The following is a 24,228-nucleotide window of genomic DNA, read 5'->3' on the forward strand; positions in this document are numbered from 1 at the left end:
GCAGGCAGTCCAAAAATGCAACCCATTACTGATTAATGGATAAACCATCATGTTTCGGCTCTAGTCAAAACACGTTGGTTTATCCATTTCAACTCCAATAAAAGGATTTTTAACCATAATCAGAGTGCCTCTTTTGCCTTTTTTTCCAATCGTATCTTATCTTTATCTTTTTCAAATTGCCCTATCCATGAAGTGCATCTGTTTGTTTGGGGGTATTTTTGTTTGTTTTGCAATTAACTACACAGTGTCTTAACCGAGGGCAACACTCCCTATTTTTCTGTTACATAAGATATGCTCAAAATTTAAATTAAAAAAGTGCTTTGCTAAGACAGATAACCACGCACTGCCACCCCCAAAATAATCACAGAAATGTAATCATAAATATCAATTAATCAATCAAACTTTATTGCAGACCCCAACGTCCAAATAAACATACAATCACATACAGTACATAAAACAAAAATACAATAAAAAGGCGTTATATCACATTATATTAAAAAGTACTTGTGGATATTCAGTAAAAGGCATCTAATAAGAGCAGCAAAAAAATGCAATTTAAAAAGTGCTTATACACATTTTATAAAAGGCACAAATACCAGTGTTTCCACATATAGGATTGGTATCTAACAGAACTACACCTTGGGTTGGTCAACTGTATAATAAGATTATTCTGGGACCCCTGCAGTCTACATATAAACTTAAACATCAGTCTTTCCAGGGTGGCCTGGAAGGTGTTTATCCCTAAATCACAAAAAAGCTTGCTGGCACTACTACCCCTGGGCTGCTTGAGCAGGATTCTGAGACAGTCATTATATGCAACCTGGAGTTTACGCAAGCTTTCTTTCTTATACCTCACCCAAAGGGGGGCTGTGTACATAGGGGTGCAGTAAGCTCTAAACAAGTTCACCTTCACTTCACCAGAGCAGTAGTGAAATTTACTCACTAACATATTGGCTTGGACATATAGCATTCTTCTCTGTCTAAGCATGTCAGCGTCATCCTCCATCTTATCATTGATGATGTGGCCTAGATATTTTGCATTGGTACATACAGACAAGGTTTGACCAGACAAATAGAAACCCGGGAAATTAAGATGTTGATCCTTCTTGGTCCTACATATCATTATCATACTCTTTTTGGCATTATACTTGATGTCAAACTTGACTCCATAGTCTGAGCATATGTTGAGAAGCTGTTGGAACCCTGCACTACTGGGAGATATAATGGCCAAATCATCAGCGTACATAAAGTGGTTGATTAAGGTGTTACCCATTATGCACCCTGTTCTACAATCTCTCAACTGCCTTGACAGGTCATCCATGTACTGAATAGGCCTGGGGATAGAAGCCCACCCTGCCGTACCCCATTGCCAACTCTGAAGGGAGAGGATAAGATATTCCCCCATTTTACCTGCATAGTCTGCCTGTCGTACCAATATGCCAGGATACGTATGATGCTACCCGGGACCCCCCTATGCTTCAGCTTGGTGAAGCGCTTGAGATGGTTGACTCTGTCAAATGCCTTAGAGGCATCAATAAAGCCTACCAACATTGTTGAGCCCTGCCCTCTGTACTTTTCTACTGCTTCTTTTAATGCATAAATACACAAATCAGTACTGTGCTTGCTCTTAAAACCGAATTGGTTGTCTGTGGTGCAAATAAGATCCCCAACCCTGTCTATTATTACCCTTTATAGCACCTTAGACAGTATGCTGGCTAGGGCAATGGGTCGATAATTGTCCATACTCCCTACCTTACCAGCCTTGTCTTTAATGACAGGTACTAGAATAACTGTCAGTATAGCATCTGGCAGGATGCCATGCGTTACCAACCCTGTAAAACAGATGGAGAGCAACACAGCAACCCTAGGGCTGGCTAGCTTCAAGTGCTCTGCAGTAATATTATCCCTGCCACATGCTTTGTTATCAGCTAGTTGCCTTATGGCTTGGGAAATCTCATAGGGGCTGATGTGTACCACTTCCTCCTCTATGTTACCTGTACAGTAGGGCTCACTTCTGACACAGTTGAACAGAGCAGCATAGTGCTGCCTCCATAGTTCAGTTATATTTTCTCCACCAGATACACCCTCAATGTTACATGGCAATGCTGCTTTAACCCTATTTATATTTTTAACTTCTTTCCAGAAGCCAGTGACAATTTTCCAGCCATAGAGTCAGCTCTCAAGGCTTGCACATGCTTGCCAACAAAGCGCACTGCATATTTGTATCTAGTATTGGTTAGCCTTTTATGCTCTAGAACAGGCCCCTGTCTAGGTCTACCAGCAATAACCCAGGCCTTATGAGCCGCCTTAGCCTCTGCATGGGGGCCAGCTACATACCTGTTCCACCCAGGCTTGGTGTTTTTAGCTTATAGCAAATAAAATCGTCATTACCGTATTGGTTCTAGTAGCATGGTGTGCTGCAGATCTGCATGTGGTTTGTTCAAGTGATGTTGCTATACTCCAGCAGAAGCCTTTTGACTGATGTAGGTACAATCAATGTCAAATACTGTGCTCATTACTTTCAAATGTGTTTAAAAAGAAAGAACTAGAATGTAACACGAGGGTTAGATTGTCGATTTATGTTGCACTGTGTGTGTCACTTAGACAGTAATAGCTTTCATTGATGGCATAACCTATTTGTTGGTATACTGTCAACACTGGAGGATTTGGTCCTCCCACTCCATAGCTACAGTCTTGATATTTGAAAGTAAGGCCAAAGTTTTAACGGTCTTTAAAATTGTTTAATCTTTTGTAAAATGCTTACAAATTAAGTCTGAGAAGTAAGTCTGTTCTTTCCAGACAAGCCTTTGAAGTCCCAGTAAAACTGGCTGTAACAATGCCACTAGCTTTTTGAAATCTGGGTTGATGCATTCAACCCAAATTATTTTTAAAAAAAAAAAAAAAAAAAAAACACACACCCTTTGTTAGCAGCAACATGCTCCTATAGTTCACGAGTTTTAACATTCACCTTGAGAATCAATTTATTTGATTGTGAAAGACAGAACACTGCAGCCTTAAAGAACTTGAGCTTTGCATGTTGCCTCCCTTAAAGGGTGTCCTTGGACAGATGACTTTACACTGCAGCAACACAGCTGAACGCTGCCTCAGCTTGTTTCATACTGAGGCTTGAAACCCTATAGCCTGCACTGTCCAACAACTTTAAACAAAGACAGCACATCCACATTTAAGGAATCAAGTTTATTTCAACACTGAAGACAAGTACAAAATACATTTACTGAAGACATTAGTCAAAGTATACACAGGCTCCATCACAAGGGCTGAAAAGGCCAATGTCACAGGCGCCTCACTGACAGCAGCTGGTGTCACACGTCTTCCCTTTGCACACGCAGCCAGAGGCACATTTGCTGCAGCCAGATGGGCAGCATGAGCAGCAGCCTGCAAGAAGAAACAAGTTAGACCAGTGGTAAAGTCATCTAGTCTGGCAGGGGAAAACCCATGAGACAGCTACCACCTTAAAAATTCTAGGACATTATATAATCGACTGCAAGTCAGAACATACTTTAGGCAAAAATTAGTAAAACATGCTGGCCTCTTTGAATGTCCACCTGCCCCAGCTCATTAAGCTAATTACTGAGCAGTTGCCTATTTCATGTAAAAAGGAGATTTTACATACACACTAGGAAAAAGAAACACAAGGGAGACAGTTTAAACATTTTATACATATGATTAAGAGTGCAGAGAAAGTTTTAACTCATGGGCCCAGTGCATTTAGAGGAAAAAGGCAGAAGCTGTAAGCTTTTAGGACATATCTTAATGGTCACTCTGAATTAGTATCTCCTGAGGTTCAGTATTCATCTGAAGAAAGACTGTTAGTCTCATTCCCAGGTCGTCAAAGACAACGACTTTGGTTTGGTGATTAAACCGAACCACCAAACAAAGTGTCATATTTAACGACCTTGGAGTGAGATTCAATTAACCATCTCTCTCCTGAATTACATGCTGCACCCCAAAATCCCTCACGTAGGCCAATATAGTGCTCTTCAAAACAAAATCATAGAGAGCTTTATAAAAAAAATAATATGGTTAACAGAGAAACGTCTTATAGGTCAAACAGATATGGATGTCATTTGACTTACTCTTCTTGCAGGTGGTGCAGGAGCAGTTAGTGCACGTGCAGGATCCTCCGCAGGTGCAGGTTCCACCTAGACAACAAAATCAAGCCAGATCAGTTCAACCTTGTCCGCTACTGCTAGCGACACATAGCCTTACAAAATACTAGGCTATAACCATGAGAAATAACACCAAACAGAAACGTTAACGAATAACTTACTCTTGGAGCAATCGCAAGGGTCCATTTTCTCAGTTGTTGTTGTTGTTGTTGTTGTTTCTTGTCTTCGGGTGGAGATGCTCTGTCTCTAGTCTGAGCCGAGTCAGTGTTTTGATTTCCAGAGCATGGGCGGCTCTTTTTATAGGGTCCTGAACACAACAGCACCGGGTGCAAAACTGCGCCTGTCACGCTGCACGCAGGCACGTAGTAGACGATTACAAAGAGGTTTGTGCACACGACTTCTCAACCACCCAGGAGCGAGAGCAAAGAGCAGAGGGAGTCCCAGGAGAGGACGAATTCACTGGCGTGTTGTCTGAACGTTATGTAAGACCCCCCCGAACCCCCTTTCCCCCTCTGGCGACACCAAACCCCGGAATAATTTACGTGTTTACGCGGAGAAAAACACTATTATACACGACAGTATTTAGAACACAGGTTACTACAGTTCATCAACAGACTGTTTCATTTCCAGGTAGTATGTGGGGACATTGAACGACACCTGTGTCTCCATTAGGATATTATAATTTCCTTTTTGCGTGTGTGTGGGGTCAGTAGTGAAATTGCGGAGCCCTGGAGTGTTATATGGGGTATCTGAGGGGAAACGCCTATTTAATATGTAAACACTAGAAGATCACTAGACTAAGTCATGTGCTCAGTTTGCGCACGGATCTAGTGAATGAAATAAATTCAAATTTATGTGGAGGAGTGTGTAGTTGAGATGCGTTCACGGGTGCAAAAAAGACTTCCGATGTAGCCCCCCGAGAAAAGGGGTTTGGTGTGGTGGGCAAAATATTTTAGGCCAATGTAATTAGGTATTTACTCACGAAAATAAAGCTCATAATCGGTATCAAAAATAGGTTATAATAATATTAAAGTCAGCCTGTATGCTGTCCACAAGTGGACAATCTTATTCTTATTCCTACTTGTGTTTATATTGTGTTGTACACGGTAGCATTATACAAATATTTTATATTTCTAACTTTACATACTAGGTTTATACACTGTGTTATAGCATAAGGCACATATTTTTTATATTTTTACACACTTCACATACTTAGCACATTATACATCATTTATATTATTTAAATATTTTACATTATAGTGTTAACACTGTAGCACATTGCATGTATTTTATTTTTTGTAATTTTATATACTTCGTACTTATACCTATATTTCTACAGCATTTCTGATCCTGATTCTGAAAGCCATGTCTAAACTAGAAGATACACAAGTCGTAGGCTAGTTGTTTAAGTGTAATTAATCAGAGGGGATTGTGGGGTTATCTGGCTCGCTGTTTGCATGTTACCTGTTGTTTAGTTTTATTTTTAAACGAGATTATACAAGGTAATTTTAACATTACAAATTTCTAATACCAGTCTAGTCAGTGTTTTAATATAACTACTAAATTACAATAATTACCCTACTTTGTTTAACCTGTTTTCTTTTATTTTGAATTTCTGTTGTATTTCCGGAAACCTTACATCAAAATACAAAATTAAATGTACTGTACGTGTCCTCTTACAATTTACTAATATGAAATCGTTTAAATCAATCATGTGATCCGTAATTTTATTGTCATACAGACCATAGTTTTGAGGTTTAGTCATTTTGCTCAATACTGTAATGTCATGGTGACTTTCAAACATTGACAGTCGTGTAGCCTACTGGCTCAGTGACAGTTTTATTTTCCCATCACATGTAGTGTCCTGTGCTGGTTCTCGGTGTTTTCAGGTCTGTGCACACGGTACAAACACACTGCTGTCTGTTGTGGTTTCTGCAATCCCCCCTTCCCTCCCTACCTCGCGCTGCTCTGCACCCGGCCGCTTTACTCAGCGCTCGTGAGCAAACTAAAGTAAATAGGCTATTGTAGTGTGCTGCGTTCATGTAACGTGCGCTGTAGGAATGACCTCACTCACAGGTCAAATGCACATGACAACTCTTTTGCTTGCTGCTCGGGTCCAGAGGACACACAAAAACGTCAGTGACGTTTTTATCAATAAGCATAATCGCAGGTTCATGATGAAACTGAGCAGGAGGTTGAGATGATGAAGACAATCAGGGTACTCCCTTTTGTCTTGAATCCTGTAGAAATAATTAGCACACCCACTTCAGTAAAGAACACCACTGCCATTTTATGAGGATGACTGTATTTTTATTTGTTTGTTAGGCTACGTTTAGCTACCTCACATTTCCACAGGTGGCGACTATTTATGTGTACTATTCTGATGTCGGAGCTTGTGATGGGAGCCTGAAGGCAGCATTGTCCCTTTTGCGCACTGTCCGGCTGCTCTGAGTGTTTTTCCACAGAAGTGACCGTTATTACATGTCCATGCGTAATGAGTCATTACGGGATAAGGTTTAGAGCTGTGTGCAACTTTTTAGAAACAACTAGAAAATAATCAGCTCACAGCCCACATGATTTCCCAGGGGAAATATAGGCCTCATATGGGCTTTTTTATTGCATTGTGTATTGTCAATGTTAATGTCTTGTTGAGTGAGTCCAGTAGTGTAGTGGAGGGTATACGCAGGTATACAGGTTATAGACTACCCACCACTTTTTCTGTACATTTACAATATACTCACCTATCAGCCAACAATCCAGTGGAGTATATGAGAGAGTATACTCGCTTCCTCCTCAATAACCTATCCACCTAGTAGTACACCCACCTCATCAACTACAACTACACCACTGAGTGGGTCATATACACAATAAGCCTTGATCCGACCTGTGCCATTTTTGTTGTGTAAAAAAGGGTGTTTAAACCCCTAGAGCTTTATTCTAAATTATTTTATCACACAGAAAAGTGTATAAATGACACACATATCATTTTTGTTCACTCTATAGTACAGCCATTAAAGCTGTACCCTTAATATTTCACTCAATTTAAGTTCAGTACCTTCAATGAAAATAAAGAACATGTGATGCTGTGATGTATCTAGCTTTCAGGATGATAAAGGGGGAAAACAACGACAAAAAAGAGCACCCATGACATGTAAACAGTGTTAGGAACAACAAGTAGCTTACAATTATTATTTATAATAGTCTTGATTTCCCTGTGTGTAGCCCTAACTCAGGTTTAGGTATGTCTGATCACAATCAGAAATGACATGATCACAGATGGTGTGATTGTTCACAGATACTTATCTGTGGAGAATTATTTAAACAGGATGTTGGAGAGTACAGGTGAAGTGTTGTAAGTAGGCCTTTAAAAACACTTCAGAGCATTAATGAGCCCCGATTCCTTATTTCATCTGGTCAGACTCAATTTGGATTCTGGCTTAGTAACACAAAAGTATTCATTTGTTTTTCATCCTTTGTTTATGAATCCCATGTCAGTGGTTGATAATACAGGAGGGCACCGCACAGGGCATGGAGAGGTGCTGTTTGTGTCAGACAGCTCTAGAGGGAGACATCCACACATTTATATAATGAGGGAGAGCTTTCCTTGTGGGCACACGATAAAATTTTCTCATCAGGTATTTGTGCCATTTGTCTTACAAGTGCATATTTTTTTAAAAAAAAAAAAGTGATCTACATTTTAATTTGTTTTCCAACATCTGCAACAGAGCCCCCAGCCATTTTACCTATGAAACAGCTAAGCTATGAGTGGAAGCAATCAGTGTGTACGCATGAGTTACAACCTTCTATCCTACTGTAATATTTTAATGGAAAAGTAATGGATAGCAACCACTTATGTACAAGCAAGACATGTAGTACAAAACATAACAAAACATAACCAAAACATTATTACAGTAGGCTGTATCCTCACCTGTTAACAATTAAGAAAACAATACAGTACATTAGAGATACTTGTGTTGATTTAAGTGATAATGGAGTAAAATAATAACAGCTACAGAAAAAATAAATTGGAAGAGGAGCTCTGCAATAAAACAATCACCATCTTGTTCAGATTCTCTGTGCAGGCCTCTGGCTCACACATGTGACAGTATACATGTTCGTGTATTTTCCTTTAACTTATTTCAATTTATTTTTAATAATGTTGAGATTTGGACTGCTGGTTGAACTTTGTGAAGGTGTCATTTTGGGCTCTGGGTAATCAAGACGGCATTTCTTACTATTTTCAAAAATGTTTATAGACCAAACAATCAGTCAATTAATGGAGAAAATAATGAGCAGATTAATCCATAATAGAAATAAACATTAGTTGCAGTCCCATATAAAACAGTTTAAAAAATAGCTTCACCTCAACCAGCAACGGTCATGCTTTTACATGAATGCATGAGTAATAATAAGCTAATGATATAATAGTACAACAGCCAGGGGACATTTCTCTGCATTAAATACTTTTATTTTTAGTACTTTGAGTAGATTGTCTTATCAAATATACTTTTACACATAGATACATTTTTCAGTGCAGGACTTTTACTTGTGACAGAGTATATTTTTGGTGCAGTGTCAATAATATTACTTAAATAAAGGATGTGAATACTTCCTCCAGCACTGGTGTGTGTGTGGTGTTTGTGTGTAAAGGGCACAGTTCAGAGGGGAATTTGATCCTAAAGCGCAGCGTGAGACAGGGCACATGCACTGCAAAAAAGATGACATGCTTGCCCTCTCAAATGATTTTATGTTGTAGGTAATGCAAGGTTTGATTGCCGTGGTGTCATTTCTGATTACTTAAGAATGTGAATATAAATGCTATTTAAAGACATCAGATGGTTTTACATGCTTCATCTATCTAATCTAATATGTATGTCACATTATGATGACACACATTCCACTGCTTGGAATAATTAGTTAATATTTAAAATCTTTAGCGAGTTTAGAAAGATTAAGTCACTCAAACTCATACAAGCGCAGATCTGACTAGAAGATCAAGTCTTGCTGTCACTGAGCTGCTCGTTATTTGCTGAGCGTGCTGGGATCTTATTCCACCAGGACAGATACGTCTGTGTTTTTCCTGGACCCCTCACCCCTACACCCTGATACCTACTGCCTCAAAAAAAGAAGAAGAAGAAGGAGAAGAAGAAGAAGAAGAAGAAGAAGAAGAAGAAGAAGAAGAAGAAGAAGAAGAAGAAGAAGAAGAAGCCAAGAGGAGTGTCCCTCTGAATCTTGACCAGCTTCCTTCTAGGAAAAATAGTTCTCCCTGGAATGCATGGCAAACTCATCTCAGCAGCGTGCGGTTCATGCTCCACTTAACTACTTGCTGCATTAAGTCACATGATTTCTTTTACAAATCATATACTGGTGGATATGCTGTGTGGGGAAGAGGGAGGACACGTGCACTCAATACGAAGATTCACACACTAGCAGGTAAGTTCAGCTGCAATGACCAAGTGAGAAGCAGGCTCTTTTGAAAATCCTGACAAAATAATCCTTGAAAAGCATTAAACAGCTTTTTGGAATTTGACAACAGAGACTAACACTGAAATACTTTCTGTTTAATAAATCCGACAAGAAGATGATAATTCTTTTAGGGGGTGTAATAGATTTTATTTTGAGTGAAGGTTACTGTCCTGCAGAATCATTGTTATGCTGCCTCTATTGTTTCCAATTTATACCAGTTACATATAGGCTTTGTAAAACAGTGCATGCTGCGGAGTATTCTGGGCTCATACATCTGGGTTAAACAAAATTAAGTTATCCTGTAACTGAAGCATACATGTTGAGGTGAAGAGCCTGGCAAACACAGTTAATAAAATGGGATGTAAACTATTATAAGCTGCAGGCATCGAAGGGAAACGAAGACAGGTGAATTCAGAAGGTGTTAAGGATAGGGGCTTAGTAATTCAGTTTGTCCGTGAGGGAGAGAAATACAGAAGGGATAAGTTAGTGAGGAGGCAAGGGTGTGGCCGCCTAGAAGGTGCTTGTGATTGGGAAATGCAAGTAGATTTAGGGGGAAAGCCTGTTGTTCCTCAGGAAATAGTCTGTACCAGGCAGAGGCCTGACTTAGTGTTGTGGTCAGTGAGTCAACAGATAGTTTATTTCATTGAGCTGACAGTTCCTTGGGAAGACTCAGTGGAAGAAGCCTATGAAAGAAAAAAGCTTAGATATGCAGACTTAGGAGCAGAAGCTGAGCAGTGAGGATGGAAGACTAGGATTTGTCCAGTGGAAGTGGGGTGTAGGGGATTCATAGCAAGATCAACTGTCTCACTCCTGGAGTGCGGGGACAGAATTTGAGGAAGACAGTGAGGGAAATGTCAGATGAAGCAATTAAATGCAGCCAGTTTATCTATTACAGAAGAAATAATGTCAGCTGGGGGCCAGCAGGGGGAACTACTAAGCAGGGCACATAACTCCTTGAGATCAGGTGGAGAGATCCACTTCCTGTCAGGAGAAATCCAGGAAGAGGAAGTATTTAAGTGTGGGAGTGGCCTATTGGAATCCATTTTGTTTGAGGCCATGCGGCAAGGTGAGTGTGCTTGCTGATCCTGTAAGTCCAGTTAGCTCCTTTAACTTTAGCTTATATTGTAGTTATGCTATGTAGTGTGTGAAATAGAGTATGGTGAATGTGACAGGAAAGCTAGTATCAGCATTGCTTCTGCCTGGAGCTCGCATGTATGGAGCCTGGGTTTGGTTGAAGATGGCAGTGCTGTTTGGGCTGAGAAAGCCATGTGTAAGTAAGAAGGAAATCCAGGAAGAGGAAGGCTATTTAAGTGTGGGAGTGGCCTATTTGAATCCATTTTGTTTGAGACCATGCTGCAAAGTGAGTGTGTTTGCTGATCCTGTGAGTTCATTTATCTCCTTTAACTTTAGCTTACATTGTAGTTATGCTATGTAGCGTGTGAAATAGAGTATGGTGAATGTGCTAGTAAAGGTAGTATCAGCATTGCTTCTGCCTGGAGCTCGCATAAACGGAGCCTGGGCTTGGTTGAAGTTGGCAGTGCTGTTTGGGCTGAGATCACTGTCCAGCCTCCTGGAGGTGTCATTGTTGTGAGGGCTCGTCCTGGGGAGGTAGACTGTACAGCCTAACCCGGCGGGGGAGTGTGATAGCCTAACAAGGCTTCCTTCCCTGGGTCTACCTCCTCTGTGGTAGTATAGGTAAGGTAAAGGAGGTTGTTCGGTTAGTGTGGGGAGCAGTGAGACCTGGCATTAGGGGAGTGTCTCTGGGACGCCAGAGATCACTGTCTAGCCTCCTGGAGGTGTCGTGGGACTAACTAGACGAAACACCGGTGAAAGGAGGTTCCCACCCGATGACCCCAAAGACATGTTAGTTATCACTGCTCACGGGTCTATATAGTTAAGCCTTGCCATAATAGCTTATCGTAGGGCTTAGGAGGATTATTCACTGAGTGCTGATCCCTTTTTTTTTGTTTTTTATTAGAGCACAAACTTCTTGTGTTTATTTGAATTCAGAACTAGCCCAGCTAGTGACTGCTGTGAATAGGGCAGCTGACAACAAGGGAAAGACCATGTGACCGCTTGGAAAGACAGCTGACAGGAGGGAAAAGACCCCAGCGGTGCTGGCATGGGTTAGCAACCCATGGTAGCAGTGGTGAGGCCTAGCAGCCTTATTACAACCAAAATTAGCTACAGCCAACATAGGGAAAATACCCCAAGAGTCAGCGAGAGCAGGGGTGGAAGATGACTCACAGGTGGATTACACGGTAACAGACATTGGAAAGGACACGACTATGACTTGGACTGGTGACTCAGTGAAGGATAGGGGCACGGACCTATCCACCAGTGCTAGAATTAGCAGCACTCAGGGCAAGGTGAGCGCATCTGTAGAGGGCAAAAGTAGCATAGTTGAGAACAAGATGCTTCAGGTTTGTCCTTGCGGCTGGCAGAAAGTAACATCAGTGAAAGGCCTCAGAACTCATCAGGGAAAGAAGAAGTGTGTGGCAAAGAAAGGGCAGAGTAGCCGCATTGATCAGTACTTCCTAAGAAGTCAGTCGAGTCAGTCGGATGAAGTCCAGCGGCAGGTAGAAAACCACAGTTCGCAGGATATCAGTAACGCTGCCACTGAGGAGGAGGGGGTAGTAAGAGAGGATGCAGGTGACACTGAGGCCAGTATGCTAGCCAGAGAAAGAACTATGGAGCAAAAGGTTAGAGTTAGATGGCCTAGAGCAAATGACAGTAAAGAATGGGAGATAGTTAATAGAGACTTGTCAGTAATCTTGAGTAGGCTTAGAGGAAATGCAATACAAAGGTTAGAAAAGATGGGAGATATAATGTATTCATATGGTGTAGAGAGGTTTGGTGTGCATGAGAGAAAGAGGAGTGAGAGGGTACAGTCAGGTAAGTCTAGGCGGCAGAGAGAAATAGAGAAGTTAGTCAAGGAAAGGAGACAGTTAAGAAAGCAGTGGAAAAAGGCTACAGAAGAAGAAAGGGAGGGAATTAAGGTGTTGCAAGAGGAGTTGAGAAGCAGGCTAGCAGTTCTTAGAAGGGCGGAGCATCTCAGGAAAAAGAGGAGGAAGAAGGAATATGCTAGGACAGGTTTTTTCAGGGACCCTTTTAAGTTTGTTAAAGGATTGTTCAGCCAGGAAAAGGGAGGGCAGCTTAAAGCAGAAAGGTTAGAGGTTGAAGAATATTTGAGAAACATGTATTCAGATTTGGAGAAGAATAGGATAGTAGGTTTCCCACCTGATATCCCTCCATTAGGAGGGATAGAGCATGAGATGGATGTCAGGCCACCTAGGTGGAAGGAAGTTCAGGAGGTGGTCAGGCGTGCAAAGGCTTCTTCGGCCCCAGGGCCTAATGGAGTCCCCTACCGGGTTTATAAAAGTGCGCCTGATACCCTTAAATTTTTGTGGAAACAGCTAAGAATTGTTTGGGAAAAACAAATTATACCAAGAGCATGGCGTAGGGCAGGGGGTGTCCTCATTCCTAAGGAGAAGGAGTCTGTGGACCTTAGCCAGTTCCGGATGATTTCTCTCTTGAATGTGGAGGAGAAGATTTTCTTTAGTGTAGTAGCGCAGAGACTAGCTAGCTACTTAGAAAGGAATAGCTTAATAGATACCATGGTGCAGAAGGCAGGAATACCAGGTTTTTCAGGGTGTTTAGAGCATACTAGCATGATCTGGCACCAGATTCAGGCAGCGAAGATTAACAAAAGGGACCTACATGTAATATTTTTAGATCTTGCAAATGCATTTGGTTCAGTACCGCACAGCCTCATTTGGAGTGCGTTTGACTACTTCAGAGTGCCACAGGTAGTTGTTAACTTAGTGAAAGCATATTTTCGGGATATTAGGTTGTGTCTAAGTACAGCAGGTTTCACAACAGGTTGGCAGAGGCTAGAAATAGGCATCATGGCAGGGTGTACAATTTCTCCATTAGCATTTACTATGGCAATGGAAGTAATCATCAGGGCTTCTAAGTGGGTGGTAGGTGGGGAGAGACGGCAGAATGGGTTGCATCTTCCACCAGTTAGGGCTTACATGGATGACATGACACTGGTGACCACAACAATGCCATGTACAAAGAGGCTACTAGAGAAGGTAAATAAGAACCTCAAGTGGGCCAGCATGAAAATCAAGCCTAGTAAATCTAGAAGCATCTCGATATGTAGAGGGAAGTTAAGTGATAGGAAGTTTGTCATAGATGATGAGGAAATCCCAACAATTAGGGAAAAGTCAGTAAAGAGCTTAGGTAGGTGGTACAATGTAGAGTTGAATGATAAGGAACAGGTGGTGAAATTTAGAAAAGATGTGGCTGAAGGATTGGATAGAATAGATAAATCAGAACTTCCAGGAAAGTTGAAGTTGTGGTGTTTGCAATTTGGGCTATATCCTAGGTTAATGTGGCCATTGTCAGTTTATGAAATTCCAATATCTGTTGTGGAGAGAATGGAAAGGTCGGTTAGCTCCTACATTAGGAAGTGGTTGGGCGCTCCTAGGTGCCTAAGTAGTGTTGCATTGTATGGAAAAGGGATACTTCAGCTGCCAGTATCTAGTTTAACAGAGGAATTTAAATGTACCAAGGTCAGGACAGAGCTCTTGTTATCTGGGAGTAAGGACGTGGTAGTTAGGAGTGTGGTTCCAAATCCAACCAAGGGGAGGAAGTGGAACCCAAGATCGGCAGTTCAGGAGGCAGAGGCAGCTCTTAGACATGCAGAGATTGTAGGTAATGTTCAGTTTGGCCGGGGAGGCCTGGGGCTTGGCTCAGGTAAACCGGTATGGAATACAGCAGGCCTCAAAGATAAAAGAAAGTTGGTTGCAGAACAGATACGCAGACAGGAAAAGATAGTAAGGGGTGCAAAGGTAGTGGCCCAGGCTAAACAGGGACAGTGGTTGAATTGGGAAAGTGTAGAGAAGAGGAAGCTTAGTTGGAGGGACCTGTGGAGTATGGAGGAGAATCGTATTAGATTCCTGGTAGGGGCTACATACGATGTGTTACCAACCCCCCAGAACCTAAAACTGTGGGTAAATGAGGACCCATCATGCCCATTGTGTTCACGTACCGCAACTTTAAAGCATATTTTGTCAGGCTGTAAAGTTAGCTTGTCACAAGGCCGATATACATGGCGACATAATCAGGTGTTGAAATGTTTAGCTGCAGGCATCGAAGGGAAACGAAGACAGGTGAATTCAGAAGGTGTTAAGGATAGGGGCTTAGTAATTCAGTTTGTCCGTGAGGGAGAGAAATACAGAAGGGATAAGTTAGTGAGGAGGCAAGGGTGTGGCCGCCTAGAAGGTGCTTGTGATTGGGAAATGCAAGTAGATTTAGGGGGAAAGCCTGTTGTTCCTCAGGAAATAGTCTGTACCAGGCAGAGGCCTGACTTAGTGTTGTGGTCAGTGAGTCAACAGATAGTTTATTTCATTGAGCTGACAGTTCCTTGGGAAGACTCAGTGGAAGAAGCCTATGAAAGAAAAAAGCTTAGATATGCAGACTTAGGAGCAGAAGCTGAGCAGTGAGGATGGAAGACTAGGATTTGTCCAGTGGAAGTGGGGTGTAGGGGATTCATAGCAAGATCAACTGTCTCACTCCTGGGGGAACTCGGAGTGCGGGGACAGAATTTGAGGAAGACAGTGAGGGAAATGTCAGATGAAGCAATTAAATGCAGCCAGTTTATCTATTACAGAAGAAATAATGTCAGCTGGGGGCCAGCAGGGGGAACTACTAAGCAGGGCACATAACTCCTTGAGATCAGGTGGAGAGATCCACTTCCTGTCAGGAGAAATCCAGGAAGAGGAAGTATTTAAGTGTGGGAGTGGCCTATTGGAATCCATTTTGTTTGAGGCCATGCGGCAAGGTGAGTGTGCTTGCTGATCCTGTAAGTCTAGTTAGCTCCTTTAACTTTAGCTTATATTGTAGTTATGCTATGTAGTGTGTGAAATAGAGTATGGTGAATGTGACAGGAAAGCTAGTATCAGCATTGCTTCTGCCTGGAGCTCGCATGTATGGAGCCTGGGTTTGGTTGAAGATGGCAGTGCTGTTTGGGCTGAGAAAGCCATGTGTAAGTAAGAAGGAAATCCAGGAAGAGGAAGGTTATTTAAGTGTGGGAGTGGCCTATTTGAATCCATTTTGTTTGAGACCATGCTGCAAAGTGAGTGTGTTTGCTGATCCTGTGAGTTCATTTATCTCCTTTAACTTTAGCTTACATTGTAGTTATGCTATGTAGCGTGTGAAATAGAGTATGGTGAATGTGCTAGTAAAGGTAGTATCAGCATTGCTTCTGCCTGGAGCTCGCATAAACGGAGCCTGGGCTTGGTTGAAGTTGGCAGTGCTGTTTGGGCTGAGATCACTGTCCAGCCTCCTGGAGGTGTCATTGTTGTGAGGGCTCGTCCTGGGGAGGTAGACTGTACAGCCTAACCCGGCGGGGGAGTGTGATAGCCTAACAAGGCTTCCTTCCCTGGGTCTACCTCCTCTGTGGTAGTATAGGTAAGGTAAAGGAGGTTGTTCGGTTAGTGTGGGGAGCAGTGAGACCTGGCATTAGGGGAGTGTCTCTGGGACGCCAGAGATCACTGTCTAGCCTCCTGGAGGTGTCGTGGGACTAACTAGACGAAACACCGGTGAAAGGAGGTTCCCACCCGATGACCCCAAAGACATGTTAGTTATCACTGCTCACGGGTCTATATAGTTAAGCCTTGCCATAATAGCTTATCGTAGGGCTTAGGAGGATTATTCACTGAGTGCTGATCCCTTTTTTTTTTGTTTTTTATTAGAGCACAAACTTCTTGTGTTTATTTGAATTAAAGAATATAAAAAGGTCAAGCTGAAACATTTCTAGAACTAAATCACTTGGGTGACCTGCTGAGAGAGAAGACATATCCGGCATGGGACTCTTTAATGGCATTTTGGGACAGAATTGTTTTTTGCGAGCAGATCCCTCTGTTCACCCACTGCATGAACTCCACATATGTGGCTGCTTAACTACTAACTCTATTATTTTAGCCTTAGCTGTTTACACACTAATTAGCACCATGTGGTAACACTAAACAGAGGTGTAGAGGAATGACTGATGAGGAGTCAGCTGGGTCTGAGAGGCATTCATCAATCATGTTAAACACAGAGCACATCAGACGGAGCTTTTGATCACCATAGGAACAAGCTCAGGACTTTGGTCTAATCATCAGCAGCCAGGGTGAAGAGGTGCTGGTGTCATTCGCAACACCAGTCCAGTAAACAAATCTTCACTCTAACAAGTACAGTTGTATTGACAGAGGTGTCAGAGAAGGGGACACTGGAGCAGTGGGAACTATTATGGTGCGTTATAGTGGCTTGCATTGGCACATTAACCATTTGTTTTAAAAAAATCTCCTATTAGATTTTTTTTTTTTTTTTTTTTTTTTTAAGGTTGGTCATAGATACAGTTTGGAGTGTTCACAGAGATTTAGAACACAATGCTAACTACCTTGTGCATTATGTTTTCTACAGAATTTTAACCAGTTCTTTTACCTCAGAGTGCAGTTGGTTTGTTGTCTTTCATCTTAAGAGGCTGCATCATGGTGGTTAAGGACAAGATTGATCATAGTGTACATTTATCTCTCTTCACAGACTGTGCCATGGATCATGTGCTGAACACTGCTGACAATTACATCTTCACTCCGTATGTTTACCCGGCCACATGGCCCGAGGACTGGGCTCTGCGTCAGATAATCAGCCTGTGGGTAGTGACCAACTTGGGAGCACTGCTCATTTATCTGGGCTTTGGTGCTCTTAGTTTCTATTACGTTTTTGACCATAAGCTCATGAAACATCCACATTTTCTTAAGGTAAAATGTTGCATGGGTTCAATGCCAAATAATTGACTGGGGTGTAAACTATTTGTGACTGGTACTGTCACATCTGACCTTCCAAAGCAGACTTCTCCCAAAACCTAACTTTGTGTCTTTGATCCACTGACAGGACCAGGTCAGAAAAGAGATTAAACTAGCAACAGCCTCCATCTTCTGGATGAGCTTCCCCACAGTGGCCCTTTTCTTCTGGGAGGTCAGGGGATATAGCAAACTTTATGACAACATCAGTGAATCTTGTCTAGGTGAGACAACCCTTACCTGAAACATAATTTCATTTACTGAGCAGATGTTAGCTGATAATAGCCACCAATCAAAGATTTCAATAATAAGTCCAAATGAGACCTATTAGCCTACTGGTTTGTTCTGTTTCAGGCTGGCCGGGGATGTTCCTGAGCATTGCTGGTTTCTTGTTCTTCACTGACATGTGTATCTACTGGATACACCGTTCCCTGCACCACAAAAGAATTTACAAGGTGAGCTGGAACATGATTATGGCAAGTTTGGAGCTGCTCTACACAAAGATTTTCTATAAACAATGAACCAAATGACAGTGTAATAAGAGAGGGGTCACTCATAGTTATGAACCCAGTGAGAATGATCACCTAAATCTGCAGTTCACCTCAACTCTGCAGAGCATTTTAGCCTTTTTCAGCTCATTGTTTGAGTCTCACCGCTGTCATGAACCTGTTTTCAGTAGCAGGCAGCTGTTTCTAACAAAAAAAGCTCTGATAAACCCACTTTACACCACTTGCTCAGAAGCAAACAACTGACAAAGCAGCTGGTCAAAAACGTGGAACATTTAGCAGCTAAGGAGCCAGATATTTTGTTCAGTAGTTGGTGGAGACCAAAAATATGACACAAATATGACTCTATGACTGAGTACAACACTGTTTGCTAACATGTTACACTTAATAGAGTGATAATATGTAGTGTTAACAGCTTGTTGCACTGCCCACACATGGCCAAAAAATAAATGAGCATTCACTGGGTAGGTCAAGAAAAGTAATGCTGTATATGGCCTACTTGGTGTTGGAGATGAATGTGAAAATATGTCATAGTTTATTTTTAGCAAATCAGGGCTCAACAGCTGATGTAGAACTCAATATACAATCCAACTGCCAGAATAAATGTTGGCATTGTACGTTTCTGCAAACCACGGATACATATCAGTATTTAGCAGCAGATACATTGAGACGTTATGTTTCTACACTGATTAACATGTGGTTATGTTAAGGCGTGTGGTTATGGTTAGGACTTAAATAACCCAGTTTTGGTGGCACAATCTTAAAAAACCACCACTTCTGTTTCTTGTTGGTCTTGAACAGTGGTCTCACCAAAGTGTCACACCACCCACTATCCCCTCCACCTCCCAATGAAAAGTCAGCTCATATACATGTAATCAGAACTACATCACTTTAGAAATGTTAATATGGTGCATATGAAATGTACAAATGTTACATATCCATGGTTTGAAGAAACACATGATGCCGACATTTTCCTCTAGCAACTGGGCTGCAACATATGAAATCAGTGACTATACTTTTTGATCATGTTGGATTGGTCACTTAGTTTGTTTGGGATTTATAAATGTTAGAGAACAGGCTACATATTTTCCATCTGATTTTTTTTTTTTTTTTTTTTTTTGGTTTGTTTTTTGTCTTGCTTCCTGATTCTGGCTGAAATGCACAACAGAGCTTTGTGTACCTCGTCTGCCTGGTGTAGGGCTGTCAAAATTGCTCAAAAATGACGTTCGAATATTCCTTCTAAAAATAACTCATAGGTTCGAACCATTCGAATATTTTTTTTTTCCGCATTATGTCTACAAGAGTGCAAACTAATACAAGGAAACATACATGTATATGTATTAATACAAGGAAACGTAACTATTGTAGGTATTTTTATTTCAACATAAATGTCTTTGAAAACATTTACATACTTACACATTAAAACACATAAAACAATTATCTATAGGCTAACATTACGTTATAAACGACCGCGGACCTCTCGCTCGCCCCCCCTCTCTGACCCGTGGCCACACCGCTCGCGGAAGCGCTGCGAATAGCCTCGAAGCACCGGACCGTGACCGGCTCGCGCCCTGCAGCGATCGTTTCGGCGTCTGGTCTATTTTCTGCGCGAGCTGCGAGCGAATGTGTCAAGTCGAGTGACGGAGACAACAGCTGGGAGCAGAACCGCTTGTCGACCAGGCTGGAGAAATGCGCGTCTGATGCCAACGCCTACTCGCAAAGAGGACAGTTGCGGTGGTGTTTTTTTTTTCTCTCTACAATCGAATATCAATTTTCACATCGAAGGTCCATTTCTTTTTCAAATTCGAATTTAAATTCGAATTTAGAATATTCGTTGACAGCCCTAGCCTGGTGTATTTCTCATTACAACAGTCCTAATATTCAGACCATGTGTGTTTCTCCCCCTCAGCACTTACATAAGCAGCATCATATATTCAAGATCCCTACGCCTTTTGCCAGCCATGCCTTCCACCCACTTGACGGCTTCCTGCAGAGCTTACCCTATCACGTCTACCCATTCATCTTCCCCCTTCACAAGGTGGTAGTCTACTTGTCTCTCTTTACTAAACATTCTGATCGTAGGTCTGAGGAGTAACAAATACACAAGCTTCACTGCATATTTCATGATGCTATTTTTGTCAAAACTTAAATTTAATTATTTCAGATTCAGCTGCATGTGGACGAATTTTGATGGTGTTTGCTTGAGAAGTAGTGTAAAAGAGAAAAAAAGCAGTTAATTCCAAAAAGTACATTATCAGCATGATGTTAACTCTGTTACTTAGTTAAATGTTTTTAAATGACATTTGGGATATTTTCATTACAGGTGGTATACCTCTCACTCTTTGTATTTGTCAACATCTGGACCATATCCATACACGATGGAGACTACCGCATCCCTGGCCCCCTGATATTTCTGATCAATGGTGCTGCTCACCATGTAGACCATCATCTCTTCTTCAACTACAACTACGGACAATACTTCACGCTCTGGGATCGACTAGGGGGCTCCTACAGACACCCCTCAGCCCTGCTGGGAAAGGGGCCACATGACCACATTCGCAAGCTAATGGCAGAGGGTGCACACACACAGTGATGATGGAGATGCTGTCAGGATTTTCTTCATTGGTTTAAACCTCTCAGGGAGGTTCCTAATGCTCAGCCTAGGTCATGACTCAAGAGACAACTGCATCAGATGCAAAACAAACAATCAGGGGGCGTCGGTGGCTTAGTGGTAGAGCAGACACCCCATGTACAAGGCTGTTGCTGCAGCGGCCTGGGTTCGACTCCTGCCTGGGGCCCTTTGCTGCATGTCAATCCCTCTCCCTCTCCCCCTTTCACGCTCATCTGTCCAATCGATTAAAGGCTTAAAAATGCCCCCCCAAAAAATATCTTTAAAACAAGCAATCAGGAGCAGGAATGAGAAAACAGAGACGTGGATTGTTTTCCAAACAAAGCATCTCCCAATATTGTACAATACAACAGCACCACAACCCTCCAAAATGACCATAAAGTTGAATCAGTACCTCAATATAACAGTTTAAACTTCATGAAAGTTGTTTTTATGGCAGGGTTGTTTTTCCAGTATGTCATTAGCTTTGACCATCCCTTTGATCAAAATAATTCACACTGCATATGTTATAGTCTTCTGCAAGACCTTGTATAAAAATGACAGGGAGCAGATTTTACATATTAGGTGCTATTCCTTTGATATTTGAGCTCAAATGGGCTGTTATAAGTAACTGATCAAGATTATAGAACACTTTGTGGGTCTGAGATAACTGTGAGAAAATAGTTGAACTTTTAAGGACTTTGGTCTGATGATGTTTGTCATCCAGGACTGTATTCATCAAACTGCCAACATGATGACAACTTCATAATATGAGGCCAGTGTTTCTATGCATTTTGGTAAGAGTGATGGAGCATTGACAGACACATTTTTTACTAGCAAAGACTACTTTACAAAGAGCACACACCATATCTGTGTGAGTGTTCACTGTCCTCACTCTCTGGATTTGACACAAATTTGAAAAAAAAAACAAAGCATTACATGCAAAAGAGGCAGAACAACTGAATGCAACTCTTTTTTCATTTATGTTATCACAAAATTGTTATTTTATGTTAATGTTTACAAAGACTACAATATAAACCCAATACCAATGCATAATAAATGTTTGCACTATGTCTGCTTAGCTGGAAATTTCTTAAATACAACAAAATGCAACAAGATGTTGAACTGCATGTGTCTGAATCCAGTGTCCATATGTGTGTGTTTCTGTCCTACAGTCTGAACCCAGATTAGCCTTTCAGCTTCCAGTGCTCGGTGTGTTTTCATGCAGGCTCTGCAGGGCAAGGTCTGTCCACTTCATCTCTTGTTCTTTCACAGACTCTGTGGAGCCTCCGTTGTCCTGCTCAGCTTCAGGCAATTCACTCTGACAGACAAGAGGGGAGACAAGATGCCATGAATATGTGGAGCAGTTCACTCTACTTTATGTCAAAAACATGATGGTGCCAGGATAAAAACTGAGTATCTGAGGGAGGCAACAGATTCACCTAAATTAAAATAAACAGGGATATTTTTCTGACAAATGTTTAGACAGGAGTTTATGGTTGTTCACTACTGATACAGCTACTAAGTATGATATGACAGCATTTGAGAGCATGTGGGGCCAAATCTGTACACCCAGAAGAACTCATTAAAGAATGTAAAGCCAGAATCACAGATGTCATACATGTTTTGAGCCTGTTAGAGGACTACTGTCACTGGATTTGAGCAAGAATGTCGATCTTCATTTTCTCACCATCGTCAAAGCTGCTTGCTGTCAGTTCTGGAAGTTTGGGTTCCTTCCATACCAACTGAGAGCAGATCAAATTGAAATGGCTTTCACCTGAGATGAAGTGTCACTCAATTTGAACCTACATTAACTCAAGGCTGCTTCCTAGCATGCTCCATCAGATTTGTCATTTGTCTAACATTCTGGACTGTGTCCTGTTTAAGGCCAAAAATAGTGTCCTCTCATGGCCTCCGTTGCACAGCAATTGTCTCTGTATCTGTTATTCACACACAGATAACAGGCTAGGTTTGTTTTGTGCTCATTAAACAGTACTGTCATTAATTAACTTCTATATAGGATTAATTAACAGCAGTCACGTTAAAAAATATCCTCCTACATAAAAACCATAACTTTGTTCAAAATGACGATGACAAACTTCTGCACCGGATGGAAAACAGTGTGTTAAAGGCTGCTGCTAATGCTAACATTTACCAAAGGGATGGTGACATCTTCATACGGCAGCCTGTCTTCCCTCCAGGCGTCATCGGTGAGGTCCAGGACTCTCCCGTCTCTTTGGATTTCACTGTCCATCCTCAGAGCAGGGCTCCAGATCTAACACCTCAGATCTTCTCCTCTCACCGAGTTTAGCCTGAAGCTAACTGCAACACTTAACTAACAGTCAAAAGCCAGTTAGCCTACCAAAATATACAAACAGTGACACACAGTTAAGCAAAGTCGGTGAACAATGTGGCTGAAGTTTGGCTGTGTTCAGTTTGGGGTTTTTAGACGTCTGAGCAAAGCAGATGCGCTAATTGTACGTAAACCTCTAGACGCTCAGTGATGACGTCACAAACGATGCCTTCCCGTGCTGAGGAAAGTACTTTATTAGCTACAAATCCAAATTAATAATAATACTTACAGCAACCGGAGGAGGAAGAAGAAGAAGAAGAAGAAGAAGAAGAAGAAGAAGAAGAAGATGAGATAATAATAATAACGTCGCTTTTATGCCGGTTTTAACCACTGTTCAAAAGGCACCATGAAGTTAATGTATTCTGTATTTTATATAACAGTCAAATTATGTGGTTAAAAGATCAGGATACATCTAGTAAACGGGCTTTGGTTAGGATCATTTAATCAGACTATTTCCGGTGTCGGCCTACTTAATGTTTTGAAGTTTCTATGGTAACCAGACGTCTCATCTTGGAGCTGTGCTCCCGCTAACTCAACACATCACAAATTGTTCTGTTGTTTTACTGCATTTCAAGGTAACTATATTATATTATTATTATATTATAAGTTAACTGTATTATATTTATGTTACAACTGTGAACAGCAGCGTTTTCATGGGCTAAATGTTAATGTAGGCCTAAGTGTTATGAATTAACCGTTAACTAACGTTATTGTAGCATCTGAACTTGTCATTTTAGCTAAGTTAGAGTAATCTCCCTGCAGCGTTAGATGAGACGAAGTTTTCGTTAAGAGTGCATTAATATAGCTAGGGTGAAGTCAGGCAATTTGATACACTTCGTGGAAGATTATCAAGAAAACCACCTAAAACTCCGAAGACTACCCCGAGTGTTACTTTACAACTTGTTATGGTACTCTGAAAGGCTGTATTACAAAATTTGTTGCTACACATCAAGGACCTCTACCTCACTATGATGACATGTTCAGGTAAAATGGGACAGCTGGTAAGTTCAAATGGTACAGTTATGTTTATTTGTTTTTAAGTGGTTAAATCTATTTATCAGTTCAGTCATATTATCATTGTAACTGTTAATGTAACCTGTGGTTATCCATTAAAAAAAGATAGTTCAACTTTTCTGCCATACTTTCTCTGTTCTTTTGCTGCCTCTTTCCTTCGTACCATATTGTCTATAATGGACATGCAAATGTGTGTCAAGTAGGGTTAATTCTGGACTATTGTGGCTGATATGGACTCACTGCATCATCTTTATTATTTTTTTTAAGTGACAAAATGACTAGAAATGCCTGTAAT

At 41.4% G+C, this 24,228-nt stretch overlaps 3 protein-coding genes across 4 annotated transcripts; 1 reads left to right on the top strand and 2 right to left on the bottom strand.

Annotated features, from left to right (window-relative positions):
• Window positions 1-3,179: 3,179 nt before the first annotated feature.
• LOC117261732 (metallothionein B) lies at window positions 3,180-4,448 on the bottom strand. The gene is made up of 3 exons (XM_033634179.2): window positions 4,292-4,448; window positions 4,098-4,163; window positions 3,180-3,396 (listed from the first exon to the last, which is right to left on the bottom strand). Exons 1-3 carry the CDS (start codon window positions 4,314-4,316, stop codon window positions 3,305-3,307), a joined length of 183 nt encoding a protein of 60 aa, XP_033490070.1. The 5' UTR covers window positions 4,317-4,448; the 3' UTR covers window positions 3,180-3,304.
• Window positions 4,449-9,255: 4,807 nt separating this feature from the next.
• On the top strand, window positions 9,256-21,684 carry LOC117261604 (lathosterol oxidase-like). Of its 2 annotated transcripts, none has more exons than XM_033633983.2 (6): window positions 9,256-9,563; window positions 17,193-17,410; window positions 17,544-17,676; window positions 17,807-17,907; window positions 19,868-19,996; window positions 20,282-21,684. In XM_033633983.2, exons 1-6 carry the CDS (start codon window positions 9,437-9,439, stop codon window positions 20,549-20,551), a joined length of 978 nt encoding a protein of 325 aa, XP_033489874.1. In that variant the 5' UTR covers window positions 9,256-9,436; the 3' UTR covers window positions 20,552-21,684. The 2 variants fall into 2 exon arrangements, with proteins under 2 accessions (XP_033489874.1, XP_033489875.2); XM_033633984.2 differs by lacking the exon at window positions 9,256-9,563 and adding an exon at window positions 9,990-15,447.
• Window positions 19,321-23,073, bottom strand: anapc13 (anaphase promoting complex subunit 13). The gene is made up of 2 exons (XM_033633985.2): window positions 22,722-23,073; window positions 19,321-21,887 (listed from the first exon to the last, which is right to left on the bottom strand). The coding sequence occupies exons 1-2, from the start codon at window positions 22,818-22,820 to the stop codon at window positions 21,762-21,764; spliced, it is 225 nt and encodes a 74-aa protein (XP_033489876.1). The 5' UTR covers window positions 22,821-23,073; the 3' UTR covers window positions 19,321-21,761.
• Between the last annotated feature and the right edge of the window lie 1,155 nt (window positions 23,074-24,228).

Source organism: Epinephelus lanceolatus, chromosome 5, assembly GCF_041903045.1.
Source record: "Epinephelus lanceolatus isolate andai-2023 chromosome 5, ASM4190304v1, whole genome shotgun sequence".
Taxonomy (NCBI): domain Eukaryota; kingdom Metazoa; phylum Chordata; class Actinopteri; order Perciformes; family Serranidae; genus Epinephelus; species Epinephelus lanceolatus.